Raw genomic sequence first — 16317 nt, 5'->3', positions numbered from 1 at the left:
GCATTGCTTCAAAGAATAAGTAAACCCTTTTTTTAAAAAAAAAAAAAAAAAAAAAAGTTGAATAGCTCAGGCTGCTTTTCTAAGCACTTTTGTAATTTACATTATTTTTTTTTCCATTTTCAGAGCTATTTTAGTTTTGATCAAAAACTAATATCAGGGTGGGAACTAGGGGTTGGCAGAAAAGGCATCTGCATAGAGAGCAATGTAGGGGGTGCTGGGCAGGTACATTGTCTGCCTACCCCTAGTCCAGGATCTCTTGCCCCCCCGTAACGTCTGTGCAAATGTGAGGGTTGCCTAGGGGCCCAACCAGCTTGGCCTGCCTATCTAACTTCAGAAGGAAAACAGAAATATTCTGATATTGCTCTTCTCAGGAAAGGGATCAGAACCCTCCCATGCCCTTTCCCATTTTCATCCTGAGCACTTTTACACAAAATGTTGTCTTTTGAAGTTTATCTCTTTGACTGTACAGGTATAGGGACTGACCTGTAGGTTATGACGGTATTTATATTACAGAAGCATAGAAAGTCCTTAGAAAATATATAAATATATATAAAATTAGGATTAACTATCCTTCAAATACGTTTTCCAAAAGATGCAAGCTTGAATGCCAAGTCCAGGTCCCTCACATGAGTCCTACACTTCTACTAAATATTCTGTGCTCACCTACCCTTTATTCAGGTGCTATAGGGACATTTACAATTATTAACAACCCCCCCCCCCGTAACAATATTCAATATATATAGTGGAACTGGACTCACCCTTTACTCAGGGGCTATAGGGACCTTTACACTCATTAACACAATAACAATGTGCATTATATGTGAGTAGTGGAACTAGGCTCACAAACCCTTTACTCAGGAGCCATAGGGGCATTTTCCCTCATTAACACCCCAGTAACGATGTGCATCATGTTCAGCTCAGCCTTTACCACTGAGCAAGAGCTAGAGTAGATATTATGGGTTAATAATCCCGTATAATGCCCCCCCCCCACCCCTTCTCTCCGAACAGAGGGGAGAACTGAAGCAGATTAGTCTCAGGCTGAAGAAAGGGGGGTTACGACAGCCTGAGAGACTCCCAGAATTCTCTGCTCTTGGATTTGTTTGCTCCTGGCACAAATCCCAGATTCTCAGTGGCTGTCTCCATTTTGCAGTCGCATCAGTTTAGAAACCTGTGACCGTTGGTTCTGTCCCTGTGACCGTGAGTACTGACCCCAACCAAATTTGGGGCTGCCTCTGTGGGTGTCCGCAAGAAATGAGAGGCTCCTGTCTGGATACAAAGGCAGTGGTGGGGAGGGCATGGAGGGTGAGATCTCCCCAGTGTAATCCTTATTGTCCCTTCAGTCTGTAATGGGGGAGGAACGAAGGCCTTCAGTGTTGGTAGCAGCTCTGGTGGTCCCTGTGCTGCAAAGCTAACAGGCTGGAAGGACCTGAGGGTGGGAGTGCAGGGGAATGGCAGCAGCCATTCAGAGGGCATAGCGGACGGGGAGAGGTGCCAAGCTTCTGGCACTCACGATGGGGGTGGACATAGGAACACTGTGTCCTTGGGCAAAGAGCAAGTCCTGCCTCTGAGGTGCCTGGCAAGGTTAATCAGACCACCTGACAGACTGTAAGGCACAGAAAAGAGGAGCAGGTAGCCACAACAGTAGCCAAATAGTATTTGTCATAGTAACCCTCAGCTGTGCCCTGGGTCTCTTGCAGATGTTATCCGCTTTCCATCTGCGCTCGGCCCTCCTGCCCCGGATCCGGCTTCTGGGGGCTGCCAGCATCCGAGCTGCTCATTCACATGAAGGACAAGGTAAGACCCTCCTGTACCCCATAACTGGTTACTTGGCATATTATGGCATGACAGTTTATAACAAAAAGGGATAACCTCGCTCGTTACCCAAAAACTCACTTCCCAGAAAGGTGGAGGTGTAAATTACTTTGTTGAGACTATCAGAAAAAAGTTAGTAAACTCCACTCTCCAACACCATCCAATGCTTATTATCTTGTCACTAACAAAGTGCTTTGTGCCATAAATCTCAAAATGAATAAATAAATTGATTGTGACCTTATTTATATAATTAATTATTTGTAATTAAAGTAGTCCCACAATGAAAAACCAATAAAGTGACAGTGCTCATTTCATTTATGTTGTGTACTACTGCGGATATCACCTGCTCAGTTAATTACATGCCATGTATATATAAATTCATTAATTAAAAGGTTATTATAAGAAAAACTTATATCACACGTCAAAAAATTTATCATAAAATGAAAGTGCTAGTGCTATATAATATGCAACCTCAGGCTGCCAGTGATTCAATAAATGAATTGCAATTGGTTTAAAAGTGCTAGTGCTGATAGGTGTTATAAAAAATGTGTTCAAAAATTAAATTTCACAAACCATCATTTAAGAAATGTAAGGAGGAAAATAATAAGAGGTGGAGAGGACCCAATAAACTTCTGAAGAAATATTTCTAGGCCCTGGGACTCCACACGGGGAGAAAGTATTACAATGGGGACTGTGGTCTCGGTAATTATCTTTCTAACTGCTGAGGAGAGCTAAGCTTCCCTAAAAAACCACAAATCCTTCAGTGACACAGAATATAAAGAGAATTAAGAGGTTTTAATTGCGGTAGGGAAAAAAGAGAAAAGGTTTGTATATATTCAGTATCCAAGACTGTAAATTCTAGATTAAAAGTTTGATCCGATCAAGATTCAAGAAATCTAAAAGCAATTGAATGGAGGCTCTGCCAACGCGTTTCGCTGATGCTTTGTCAAGGCAAATGGCATGACAGTTTAGCTTGGCGTGGAGTAGGGGTGCTAGGATTCAGTTGACAGGTTGAATAGTGTTATGAGCAACTGCTCAGGACCAATCTTTTAATATACATTCTCCTTCCCTAGGAATATTTTTGTAACTGCTCGGTTATACAAACAAACAGAGCATTTTGTCCCAGTGGCACAGATCCTATCTGATCCCCATTGCCTTGCTTTATAGCTGAGATTCTAGTTATATTTATTACAAAACATTTCAACACAGTCATAAACCAGGGCAGGACTGCTGCTTATAATGGTTATCGGATTGGATCTGAATGTTCTGTTATACTGATAAATTGAATCTCAGCCATAAAGCAGGATAGACTGCTGCTTATAATGGGATTTGTGTATGAGAGATGCTTATTTTGTGACCTACTGGAGGACCCTAGGTTGGGCATCTGGTTTACCCATATTTAAGCTGATAAAAGCTGCCAACAGTTTTATTGACCCAGGTATAGAGTCCTCCTCTGGCTTACCAGGCCTACATAACACCGAAAACCCTAATATACCTATCACCGTTACCTGTTCCTTCAAAAAATGCCATTTGCTATGCTGAAATCCAACAGTTCTTTTCTTTCTGCATCATTTGAAATCCTGGCAGGGAAGGAGGGACTAAACACTGATGTTCCAAATGTTAACAACTTCTCCACAGCTTACAGACAGCATGCAGGAACTACATAACCCACAATGCATTGCACTGTGATGTTCCATTACTTATTGAAATCACATGTGCAGGGAATTGTGGGTTTTGGAGGATGCAGTCTAAGGACAAATGGCTGCTGAATATAACGGTAGTCAGCCAGCTCAGCAAAGTAGTCAGAGAGATCAGAAGGAGAGCAGGGGGGCTAGGATTAGGGAACTGTTCCGAACCATTACAAATCATGAAAAGTCTGCATATTTTATAATTGATGTATATTGCAAAGTTGCTTGAAATTGTGTTTACTTTTCAAAAAGCTCAAGTTATGATTTTGTGGGGTTCCCGTTTAAGAAAGCTAATCCAATGCAGAGGAACCATCTCAATCACTGACTGTGCATTAAAGGCAGGAATAATTCTCCCATTTGGATCAGTTTCTAGGTCAGACGGCTCGGAGCTGCTGTATTACGACCATCGAGTTTTCCCTCTGCCCGACATTCCCTTTCAGACGGAGTTGAATTCCCAAGAAAAAACGCTAAAGGAGAGAGAGCGGGGCCCATGGAAGCAGTTGAGCCAGGAAGACAAGATTTCATGTAATTTATTTTTTTTAATTCTGAAAGAACACATGGTTTCTATGGAAAGTGCCCCTAGCAACCAGAGGCTATGCTATTATATTTTTACTGTAGCTAAGCACTAGCAGTACTTTTATTCATGTACCAGCTGTGTGTATTTTAGGGAATTCAGCTTAATTCTCCATCAGAAATGTAATGTTTGGACAGGTACCTCTGTGGCCAAATATCCAATAAAGAATAGACAATATTTGGACAACTTTTAATATGTTATATAGACAGTCCTTTGCTTTGCAACTGTTCAATTTCTCTTAATTTTGTTTTATAGTTTCCAAACTGACTTCCTCTTCTGCCTCTTTGCAGCTGTCAGATGGGGTCACTAACCCTGGCAGACTAAAACCTATTTTGCTCTGTGACGTTACAATTTTATTGCTTATGCCTTATCTTTCTATTCAGTCCCCCCCCCTTCATCTTTCAGTTTCTCACACTGCTTGTCTTGTTGCTAAGTGTACATGGTCCCTAGCAACCAGCTGGTAAAATACCAAACTGAAGAGCTGCTAAACAAAAGCTAAATTTAAAAAAGACCAATTGGAAATTTTCACTCGCTGCCTGCATCATACTAACTGATCGATTTTATGGCAATCGCTCCTTCACTACACTTCTCCCAGACAAGGACCACACAATATATTTTTGAGAGTGTTCCTCATTTGGGACATATTTAATATATATTTGTTTGCACAAGATATATATCTATCTCTTTCTAAACCCCTTCATACCGACAGAACAGATATATAGGCAGTGTGAGACCCATTAGAGAATCATAGAATCATATCATATAAACAGTAGCTACAGTATGTTGGTGGGTATCACTAGTACCCACAAATACCAGTGCTTTGGCTGTGACACCTGCAAAAGTGCAAGTCCAGTCTATACAGTTATAGCATTATAGAATTGCTTAAATCTGCCATATCATCAACAGACCATGCCCTTCTCTGTCCCTCTCAGTATACCACATTAAGTTTAACAAGACCTATGCGGAGATGAACAAGCCCAGCAATGAATGGAAGACTGTGTTCGGCACCATCTTTATCTTCTTTGGGCTAACTGGTCTGATTGTGTGGTGGCAAAGAGTGTATGGTAAGTATATTCTAGCACAGGAATGCCTCAATACTGCCCAACCCTTGGCTGGGTGTAACCAACTGCTCTCTTTATAGTCTATCCTCCCAAGCCACATACTCTAGCAGATGACTGGAAGGCCATGCAGGCACGCAGGATGTTGGACATGAAAATTAGCCCCATCCAAGGCTTTGCTTCCAAGTGGGACTATGAGAAGAATGAATGGAAGAAATAGATATTATGCCACAAAAATAAGGGCTAAATACAAAGAGTAGTGACTAAATACAAGGCACCAACTGTCCCTGTAGGTTAATCTTACCTGGCAGGACTTCTGTACTTTGCCAATAACATACCCATTACTCACCAGTGTAACCTGCTCACTATCCATGTACTTTGTACCCAAATCTCCAGCCGTGTTCATGGCACTCACTAAATAAATAAATAAACAAAGAAAATATGTATTCAGTGTCTGTATACAGGTGATGAATCTGACCTCAGGCCTCTTGAGTAGGCTGAGAGCACTGGGTGAGTGTATAATTGCAGATACCTCTTGTTCCTTTATTAGAAGGCTGCCATATTTGTGCATCAGTAGTCCATTAGCATTTAGAAAGGGACAGTCAGGTTGGCAAAACAGTCAAGTTTAGGAACAATTATAAGAAACAATCAACATGACCTATAGGAAACCGAGGCAAATTGGAGAGGCTTCAAAAAGGTTTTTTTTTTGCCTTCCTCTGGATCAACTAGCAGGTTGAAATAGAGCTAAAGGTTGAACTTGATGTACGTGTGTCTTTTTTGCAACCTAACTTACTACTATGAAATGTTTACACTAGGGGGCACATTTACTATGGGTCGAAGTAAAATCCTTCGACTTCGAATATCGAAGTCAAAGGATTTACCGCATTTAGTTCGATCAAACGATCGAAGGAAAAATCGTTCGATCGAAGGATTAAATCCTTCGAATTGAATGATTCGAAGCATTTTAATACATCGACCGAACGATTTTCCTTCGATCATAAATTACTTAGAAAGCCTATGGGGAAGGTCCCCATAGGCTAACATTGGTGCTCGGTAGGCTTTAGGTGGTGAAGTAGGTAGTCAAAGTTTTTGACAGTACTTCGACTATCGAAGGTCGAACAGTCGAACGTTTTTTAGTTCAAATCGTTCGATTCGAAGGTCGAAGTAGCCAAAAAAAACTTCGAAATTCAATGTTTTTTTAATTTTAATCCTTCACTCGAGCTAAGTAAATGTGCCCCCAAGTGTACACTAATATTTTCAAGAGTAGTTTTTTATTAGTGTCCATATACCTTTAAGGATAATGCAGGGCTCTTACTTGTGTACAATTTGGGGGCTGCTAGTGTATAAATAGAAGGGGAGGGGTCTAGTTCCAGGCCCCTGGGTGTGACAAAAATAACAGATTTTACACATAATGTTTAATAACTATTGCCGAGCGCAAGGCAATAACAAACAACCTAACACAGAGGTTCCCAAATCGTATGGTCTCCCCAGGGAGGCCATTGCTCATGTAGCAGCTCAGGCTGAAGGCCAGTTAAGATAGGATTAAGATACTGATATTCTTGGAGCAGATACAGCCGTGTTTTCATCTACCTGTTACGGCTGTGAACAAAGGGGACATCAACAAATGTTGCACCTGAAAGCCAAAAAAATCCAAGCCACTGGACTAAAATGTCCATGAGAGGTGACCCAATGCAAGCGAACAGCATGTTAGAGAAGGTGTATTGCACAACTTCCTGGGGTTGAGGATTCTATAGGCGCATTATGTAGGAAACCAATAGGAAAGCACCAGTCAGAGTCATTACAGTCAGTAGCCACCTGCCAAATCGTTCCTGGCTTTCTCTGCTCTGGGCTGCAGCATCCTTTCCATACAGGCTGACAAAAGCTTCCTGAGGGGAAAAGAAAGGATAGCGTTAAACTATGAATTAACAGCAGAGCTATTGCCAGCTCTAGCAAGAGGCAACAGGAGCCTAAACTAATATGACTTATTGGCTGCAGGACTGGACAATCACATGCCAAGAATAGCCATGTTTCTTGCCCCAAGGGTAACAAAGTGCCTATCCTAAAGTGCTGGCTCGTGGGAGTTTGGTGCAACATTATCATGCATTTTACCTTTCAACTATCCTATCTCACTATACCACCCTTTATCCTGTAAATCACTGTAATTTACTCTCTCTCTCTCCAAGAGTACTCTACCTGAATCCCCTATTTCCCCCAAGAAGTCTGCTTTTGGCTCCATGTGCCCCAATGTGTCTGTTGCAACCCAACCAAGTCTGCATTTAGCACTGTACTGCTTACTACTGCTTCTAACAGCCCGCTAATTCTAAAATTACCCAACATGCTATATGACATGCTGACTGTGCATCCTGTCTGCCATGCTAATGTTTAAAGGAGACATTTTGTGAAAGATGCCCTTCTGCCATGCTCACCCTGTCTATCTCTAGCTGCTAACAATACACATGCTTTGTGTCTCATGTACCAGCTGTAACCTTATTCCCAACAGCACTGTCTTCTCCTAAAACTCATATATTACATAGTAACATAGTAAGTAAGGTTGAAAAAAGACACACGTCCATCAAGTTCAACCTTTTGGTTTGTTTTTTTTTTATCTGCCTAACTGCTAGTTGATCCAAAGGAAGGCAAAAACCCCATCTGAAGCCTCTCCAATTTGCCTCAGAGGGGGGAAAATTCCTTCCTGACTCCAAAATGGGGTTCGGACTAGTCCCTGGATCAACTTGGACTATGAGCTATCTCCCATAACCCTGTATTCCTTCACTTGCTAAAAAGCCATCCAACCCCTTATTAAAGCTATCTAATGTATCAGCCTGTACAACTGATTCAGGGAGAGAATTCCACATCTTCACAGCTCTCACTGTAAAAATCCCCTTCCGAATATTTAGGCGGAACCTTTTTTCTTCTAATTGGAATAGGTGACCTTGTGTCAGCTGTTAAGACCTACTGGTAAATAAAGCATTAGCGTGATTATTATATGATCCCCTTATATAAATATACATAGTTATCATATCACCCCTTAAGCGCCTCTTCTCCAGCGTGAATATCCCCAATTTGGCCAGTCTTTCCTCATAGCTAAAACTTTCAATACCTTTTACCAGCTTAGTTGCCCTTCTCTGTACCCTCTCTAATACAAAAATGTCCTGTTTGAGTGATGGAGACCAAAACTGTACCGCATATTCTAGATGGGGCCTTACAAGTGCTCTATACAGTGGAAGAATGACCCCCTCCTCCCGTGACTCTATTCCCCTTTTAGACCTTATTTGCCCTTGATGCTGCTGATTGGCATTGCTTGCTACAGCCAAGTTTATCATCTACAAGGACTCCAAGGTCATTTTCCATAATGGATTTGCCTAGTGCAGTCCCATTAAGGGTATAAGTGGCTTGGATATTCTTACATCCCAGGTGCATGACTTTACATTTATCAACATTAAATCTCATTTGCCACTTAGCTGCCCAGATTGCCAGTTTGTCAAGATCATGTTACAAGGATGCCACATCCTGGATGGAATTAATTGGGCTGGATAGTTTTGTGTCATCTGCAAACAATGATATATTACTTACAATACCCTCCCCTAAGTCATTAATGAACAAGTTAAATAAAAGTGGACCCAATACCGAGCCCTGAGGGACCCCACGAAGAACCTTACTCCAAGCAGAGAATGTACCATTAACAACCACCCGATCCTGCAGCCAGTTTCCTATCCATCTGCAAACGACTTCATTAAGCCCAACAGACCTTAGTTTAGAAAGCAGTCGTTTGTGGGGCACAGTATCAAACACTTTGGAAAAACCCAAATAGATCACATCTACTGCCCCCCCCCCACAGTCCAGCATCTTACTTACCTCATCATAAAAAGCAATCAAATTTGTCTGACATAACCTATCCTTCATAAAGCCATGCTGATTGTTGCTCATAATGCCATTCATTAGGACAAAATTTTGAATGCGATCCCTTAACAAGCCTTCAAATAATTTGCCCACCACAGATGTCAAATTTACTGGCCTATAATTGCCATTGTATTGTAGATTACAACCTACCCAACTAAGACCTAGTTGCCATGTGACTTGTGTGATTATTTAGCAGTTCCCCTCTCGATACCAGTCTTCTGCTCAGCCCTCCTGCCTCCATCTCGGCACCCATGCGGTCTGTCCTGCATACCAACAGCCTCCAATCCTGGCCAGCAGCAAGTCTGCTCTAGGTGTACCCCTTCTGCATTACATCCAGGATGCGATTTTGCCAAACGAGCAGCTCTCTCCCCTATATGCCCTAGGGCCCAACGATCAGATCATGGGGGTGGTCAGATTGCGGACCGCATCAACAGACAGATGCAGTCCGCGAGCTGAGGGTTAGGCCTGATAGACACCGGACAGATATCAATTGTGGAAGCCAGTAGGAGGGCCACATGAGGGCCAATAAGCTGCCGACTCGGTCTGTCGGCAGCTTCTATCGGCCAGTGTATGGCCACCTTAAGGGGAGTCATACCAGCGCGTTTTTAACGTTTTTTAAAACCCCGGTTTTTAAGACTCCTGGAAAGAGAGACTGCCGAGTAAACGCGCTTAGCGGTTTCAAGCTTAGGCAATGGCACATTACGCTAGAGTATTTACATGGCGGTCAAATTTTTTAAAAACCCTGGCACGGACCGTGCTGAAAATCCATAAGTGTTTCCATGCCCTAAGGCTATGGACAAACAGGCTGTTGTCAGGGGCTGTTTTCAGCCTGCTTATTTGGGCTGGCCTCCGCCCGTGTGTGACCGCGCACAGATTCAAATCAATGGAGCAGGGGCACTGAGCAGATCTGCTTCTCTCAGCTTGCAAAAACCCACACACTGACAACAGCCTATGTGCACACAGCCTACAGGATCAGCTGAACTAAACTAGAACCCTTAATGTCGTGTGACTTTAAAGCTCTGTACAATTGAATGTGACAATGAAATTTTCTCAAATTTACATATGAAAATTAGGGACTGAATCTTTATATGGAGGATTTGGTATGTATCAGAATTAAAAAATGACGGGTTTGGTTCATCCCAAAATTTTATCTGTCTCTACCACCAGCCCAGCAATAATCTTATTTGTACCTGTAACATGATTAGGGTACCAGATCCAAACAAAGCAACCTACCGGAGTCCCTGATCCAAGATAAGACATCTTAGAGAACACTCAGGGCACTACAGTCTTCACTAAATTCCTAGTATGGCCGTATGAAGCCTATTGATTCTCTAAACTCATTGCACCCTTCTCTGCATTGGTTTACCAATATCGCAGAGTTTAACAGATTTCCCCAGCCTCCGTTCTCCTGCATCCAGGGCTGTAGTGTGTGCTCTAGATAATTCACCATCCACTGGACAATTCTGGGTAGCAGATCAGTCATCTCCTTGTTTGCACTCTCCACACACAGGGCCCGCCCAAATGAGAAGAAAGCCATAATTCTCCCCCAGTTTGTGCCATCCCTGAACAACTCTCCCACAACCTGCTGGAAGCTCTGCTGCGCTGTGTCCTGGGTGATGTGCAGCTGTGAGGTCAGGTCACTGAAGGCACGCTGATATCTCAATTCAAATTCCTCCGATGCTTCCAACAGGGCCTGAAGGACTACCTCCCCCACAATGCCCTGTGAAGCCCCTTTCCCAGGGCCCTCTGAAGTTCCATTAGATACAGCTTTAGGTTGGGAGTTATTTGAGAACTTCCTGCATGCTCCTTTCTGGAAAAGTTTCTTTCCAACAAACTTCTCCACCAGATCTCTACTGCTGCCCTCCATTGTTAGGCCTGAGAGGCATGGATTCACACATGGATTCTTCTGCTGCTACAAAGTAGTCAGGGGCACATGCTGCTCGGGCATCTGACACAAACCAGCACAGTAGGAACAGCTGAAAGGGGGCAGGTATAAGTACAGGTGCAACAAATACAGAGCCAATTCATACTCATGCCCAATACACAACCGCAGGCTCAGACTGGCAATTTGCCAATTACTTAACTTCCATGGTCTATTTTGAATCCTAGCCCAGACTGCATAACACTATTCAAATTGTTACACCAGTTATTATTGATCTGTACAAAAGAAAAAGCTTTTCCTCTGAACAGAAAAACTATTTTTATTGTAAGGAATTTGTACCCTGTAACACTCATGTAAAGTTGTACTTGCCCTTAAGGCACAGTCACACAGTGCGGATGATCTGCTTTACATAGCATGTGTAGGAATTGCACAAGCATGCATTTTTAGGTTGATCTCCGCTCCGTGTAGCTGCACTCAGGTAGATGCTGTGCCTGTCAATGGGGCTACACAGCCGCAGGTGAGAGCGCATCAGCTTCGCTCCGCCTACCCTACAAAACACAGGCAGAGAGAAGCAGACCGTACACCATGTAACTGTGCCCTTAGGCCTACGGCACATGCAGCATTTTCTGGGCTAATGCATCAATCATCCGGTGTGTGTATAGTGACAGGAATGCAATCACAGTGTATATGGTGCAGAAAACACTTGTGGCTGATATGTGCCCAGTAAAGCTGGCCATAGACGCAAAGATCTGATCGTACGAATCGAGGATTTGTACGATTTTCGGACCGTGTGTGGAGAGTCCTGACATTTTTCGTCCGGCAGAGATCGGTCGTTTAGTCGATCGGACAGGTTAAAAGATTTCTGTCGGCTGCGGGTAATATCTCTGCATGTATTGCCGATCGTACGATTTTCAGAGGGAGACTGTCACCAGCTTTGGTCGGACATAACTTTCGTACGATTGCTGTCAGGGGCAGAACATCGGCTGATCTGTTCTTTTGTACTTTATTTGATCGGAATGGTTAGTGGCAGGTCGGGAGATGGGAAAGTCAGATCGTACAATGATTCATACGATTGGATCTTTGCGTCTATTGCCAGCTTAACAGATGGATCAAATAAATTCCTGTAACCACATTAACATAAAAAAAACTCCATGTGTGCTACAGGCCTTAAACCTGCAGCACACTTTTGGCTACATGCTTCACAACCAGCCAAAAAGCCAAAACGTAGCCCAAAACTGTACCTTGGCTAGTTTGTACTTTCAAAACCAGCCTGGGCTATAAATTAGTAGCCCAGTTTGGCTGGAAACCCGTCACCCTGGCAACACTGCTGTATAGGGATGGTTAGGTGGGAGGGGTGAGTAGAAAGCGCCGCCCCACTAAGGCAAAAGTTAGGTGAGTACCTTATTATGTGTGTGAATGAGGAGAAAGCCCCGCCTCACTAGGGCAAGGACTGGTGCTGAGTTACATCAGTATCCATGGGCAAAGGAACAGTAGGTAAGAGGTAGGCGACTCCCCATGAATGGCTGAGGATCCTGCTGATTTAATAAGGGAATAAGAAGTTTATAAAGTACTCTGTTTAGCTATTCCACAAAACTCCTCTTTTTCATACAAACTAAGAACTTACAAATCCTTCTCTCACTAAGTCTGTCTTTCCTTTCTATTGCTGGCAGCTGGGGACATTTCCCCAAACCCTGGCCCTAACCCTATCCCAGTTACATATCACGGCCACAAGCTCCTTCTCTTCGGTGCAAATTCCAACAGTACAGAACTCTTACTCCTATACCCAAAAACCCAGTTAAGCTTTCCTGTGCTCTGTGGAAAGCCGATCTGTTTGCAACAAACTCACCGATATACACAACCATTTCATTGCAAATTCCTTTAACCTACTCGCACTTACTGAAACCTGACTTTCTCCTACCGACACTGCCTCACCTGCTGCCCTGTCCTATGGGGGCCTACACCTTAATCATACTCCCAGGCCTGGTAACAGAGGTGGGGTAGGTTTGCTTCTCTCTCCCCGCTGTACTTTTAAAGTTCTTCCACCTGTTCCCTCCCTATCATACTCCTCATTTGAGGCTCAATGCATTAGGCTATTTTCTCCTGTTTCACTCTGCATTGCTGTCATATATCGACCACCAGGACCAACTGCACAATTTCTGGACAACTTTGCTGCCTGGCTTCCTTACTTTCTTTCATCTAACATTCCATCCTTCATATAAGGTGACTTTAACATACCCGTTAACAACCCTTCTGTCTCTAAACTTCTTTCACTAACCTCCTCCCTAGGCTTATTTTTTGTGCTCAGACTCCCACTCTAATGCTCTGGATCTCATATTTACCAGACGCTGTTCAACCACCAATTTTACTAACGCACCATTGCCCCTCTCTGATCACAATATGCTCACATTTCAACTCTCCCTAACTCCCTTCCCACCCCCTGCTATTCCCCAAACACGTACTTACCATGACTTGCAAGCTTTAGACGTGTCACATCTCTCTTCTTCCTTTGACCCTCTTCACTCTAATATTTCAGCCATCTCTTGTCCTAATGTGGCTACCTCTGTCTACTATAGTACTCTCACCACTACCCTAAATGAGCTTGCTCCTATAAAAACTAAACGTGCTAGACCCAAACCACTTCAACCTTGGCATACTGATCAGACAAAAGCAATCCAAAAACACTCACGTGCACTTGAGTGTCGCTGGTGCAAAACCTGCTCAGAGTCCGACTTTTGGAGCTACAAATCTGCCCTGTGCTCCTATAACACCAGCCTCTTCCAAGCCAAACGAACATACTTTACTTCACTCATTTACTCCCTTTCTAAAAAACCAGCACAACTTTTCTCCACCTAACACTCTCCTTTCCCCTTCTCCATCCCCTCCGTGCACATCTGTCTCTGCTCAAGATATTGCTGAGCACTTCAAAAACAAAATTGACACTATCAGAAGGGACATTACATTACTCAACCCCCCTAGACTTCCACCACCCTCCCTCCACACTCCCCAGTCTCTCCTTTGCTCCTTCACCCCTGTAACTAATGAGGAAGTTTCAAAGCTTTTGGCCTCATCTCACCTTACCACCTGCCTGCCTGATCCAATTCCCTCAAAACTTCTCCGCAATACCAATCCTTTATTATTCAAAGTCTTAACTCATTTAATCTTTCGCTCTCAACTGGACTGTTTCCTTCTCAACTAAAACATGTTCTTGTCACCCCCATTTTGAAAAAACCCTCTCTCGCTCCCTCCAATCTTGACAACCTCTGACCAAGCTCTCTGCTACCTTTTATCTCTAAACTACTTGAGCGCCTAGCATACAACCGACTAACCTCATTCCTCTCTGACAATAACCTGCTGGACCCCCCTACAATCTGGTTTTAAGCCACAACACTTCACTGAAACTGCCCTGACTCGACTAACTAATGACCTTTTAACCGCTAAAGCCAACAATCATTTCTCACTACTAATACTGCTTGATCTCCCTCTCCTACTCCAGTCCCTCCATTCCCTTGGCCTTCGTAACGTAGCCCTGTCCTGGTTCTCTTCTTACATCACCAATCGTTCCTTCAGTGTCTCCTACAATAGTAGCATCTTCTCCCCTACCTCTTTCTGTTGGGTTTCCCCAAGGCTCTGTCCTGGGACCATTACTATTCTCCCTCTATACTTCCTCCCTCGGCAAATTAATCAACTACCACCTCTATGCTGACGATACTCAGATCTATCTCTCATCTCCTGATCTCAACCCAGAACTCCTAACTCGTGTCTCCTCCTGCCTGTCCGCTATCTCTACCTGGATGTCGCAACGCTACCTTAAATTAAACCTCTCCAAAACTGAAATGGTTCTTTTTCCTCCAACTAACACCAGTAACATCCCAGAAGTATCCATCATAGCTAACAATTCCACTATCACCCCATCTCCCCCAGGCCCGGTGCCTTGGGGTTATCCTAGATTCTGCCCTGTCATTCACTCCTCATATCCAGTCGCTTATTAAATCATGTCACTTCCACCTAAGGAACATATCTAAAATACGATCATTTATCACCCAAGATGCTGCCAAAATTCTTATTCACTCTCTCGTCATATCATGTCTAGACTACTGTAACGCTCTTTTAATTGGCCTTCCCCTCCAGAGAAGGTCATCTCTATGATGAACACTGCTGCAAGACTCATACATCTCAGCAACAGCTCCTCCTCTGCCACACCATTCTGTCAATCCCTGCATTGGCTTCCGCTACTGTACCTTTCAGAATCAAATTCAAATTAATGACCCTGACATTCAAAGCACTTCATAACTCTGCCCCACCCTACATCTCTGAACTCATCTCTATATACTCACCCAACCGCTTACTACGCTCCTCTACTGACCTGCTACTCAACTCTCCTCGCATTACCTCTTCACATGCTCGCATTCAAGACTTTGCAAGGGCTGCATCCCTCCTCTGGAACTCTATCCCATGGTCTGTCCTACTTTCACCCAACCTTTCTGCTTTCAAGAAATCTCTTAAAACGCACTTCTTCCAAGAAGCCAACCCTCACTCTGCTTAACTACCAAACGCAACACCACATACAGTGCCACATTTCTCACCCACTTAATTCGATCTTGCCCAATCCCACACCTTGTGTATTACTCCCTTTAGAGTGTAAGCTCTTTCTGCATAGAGCCTTCCTCTCCTTTTGTACCGGCATTGATTGTGATGTATGTAACTTCATATGTTCTATGTATATAATTCATGTGATTTAGTTGTATAATCACATTTACTTTACAGCGCTACGCAATATGTTGGCGCTATATAAATACATGTTAATAATAATAAGAGACTCAGGGAAGAATGTAGGAAAGCAGGCTGCTACTGCTACTCTATGATATGGGCTATTCCTTAGTGCTGCACCTAAGCAAGACATGAAGAAAACACACACACCCCACCAAAGGTCATTACCAGTATAATACACACTAGTCATAGATATACAGGGACCCTTAAAGCCATAGGACCACTTACCTTACCCAGACAGGTGCCACCCTCTCTCTCTCTTTCTAGGAGTCTCTTCACACCCCAAGGCTCGTTCCTCCTGCTACCAGACTGACACTTATTTGGTCCAATCGGAGCTTCTCTCCCACTGGCTACACTCGTTGCCATGGAAGCAACGTCATGCATCACCACTGCAATCGCTTAGTCATCGGGTTACAAGAGCGTTCGAAAAATGTCTTGCAGCGTACCCCAAAACACGTGACCCCGATAACTGCCTATAACTCATGGCCAAGCTAAGCAGCCTGTCCCCACCGCGGTATTATTGGCCTAGGGAGCGGCCGTTGTATAATGTCTATAGAGTGCTGCGGCGCTATATGAATACAGAATAATGGGTAGATAAACTGTCCTACAGGCGGGGGGAGAGTTATTAGACGACAA

General features: G+C 43.6%; 3 protein-coding genes across 5 annotated transcripts in view; 2 read left to right on the top strand and 1 right to left on the bottom strand.

The window, feature by feature from the left end:
• The window catches only part of LOC108701997 (traf2 and NCK-interacting protein kinase), a 1005599-nt gene that overhangs the window by 113269 nt on the left and 876013 nt on the right, over positions 1–16317 (top strand). The window lies entirely within an intron of this gene.
• Positions 1133–5567, top strand: cox4i2.L (cytochrome c oxidase subunit 4I2 L homeolog). The gene is given in 5 exon segments (NM_001086434.1): positions 1133–1197; positions 1698–1794; positions 3867–4025; positions 5007–5138; positions 5216–5567. Coding segments are annotated over 4 exon segments (525 nt in total). The 5' UTR covers positions 1133–1197; the 3' UTR covers positions 5353–5567.
• Positions 6533–16300, bottom strand: LOC108700971 (apoptosis regulator R11-like). Of its 3 annotated transcripts, XM_041577472.1 has the most exons (3): positions 15910–16300; positions 10399–11008; positions 6533–7018 (listed from the first exon to the last, which is right to left on the bottom strand). In XM_041577472.1, the coding sequence occupies exons 2-3, from the start codon at positions 10897–10899 to the stop codon at positions 6881–6883; spliced, it is 639 nt and encodes a 212-aa protein (XP_041433406.1). In that variant the 5' UTR covers positions 10900–11008; positions 15910–16300; the 3' UTR covers positions 6533–6880. The 3 variants fall into 3 exon arrangements, 1 of the variants encoding a protein (XP_041433406.1); XR_005964252.1 differs by lacking the exon at positions 10399–11008; XR_005964253.1 differs by lacking the exon at positions 10399–11008 and having other exon boundaries at positions 15915–16300.

Source organism: Xenopus laevis, chromosome 9_10L (genome assembly GCF_017654675.1).
Source record: "Xenopus laevis strain J_2021 chromosome 9_10L, Xenopus_laevis_v10.1, whole genome shotgun sequence".
Taxonomy (NCBI): Eukaryota; Metazoa; Chordata; class Amphibia; order Anura; family Pipidae; genus Xenopus; species Xenopus laevis.
The sequence above is the reverse complement of the archived record's forward strand: the minus strand, read 5'-3'. Positions and strand labels throughout refer to the sequence as shown.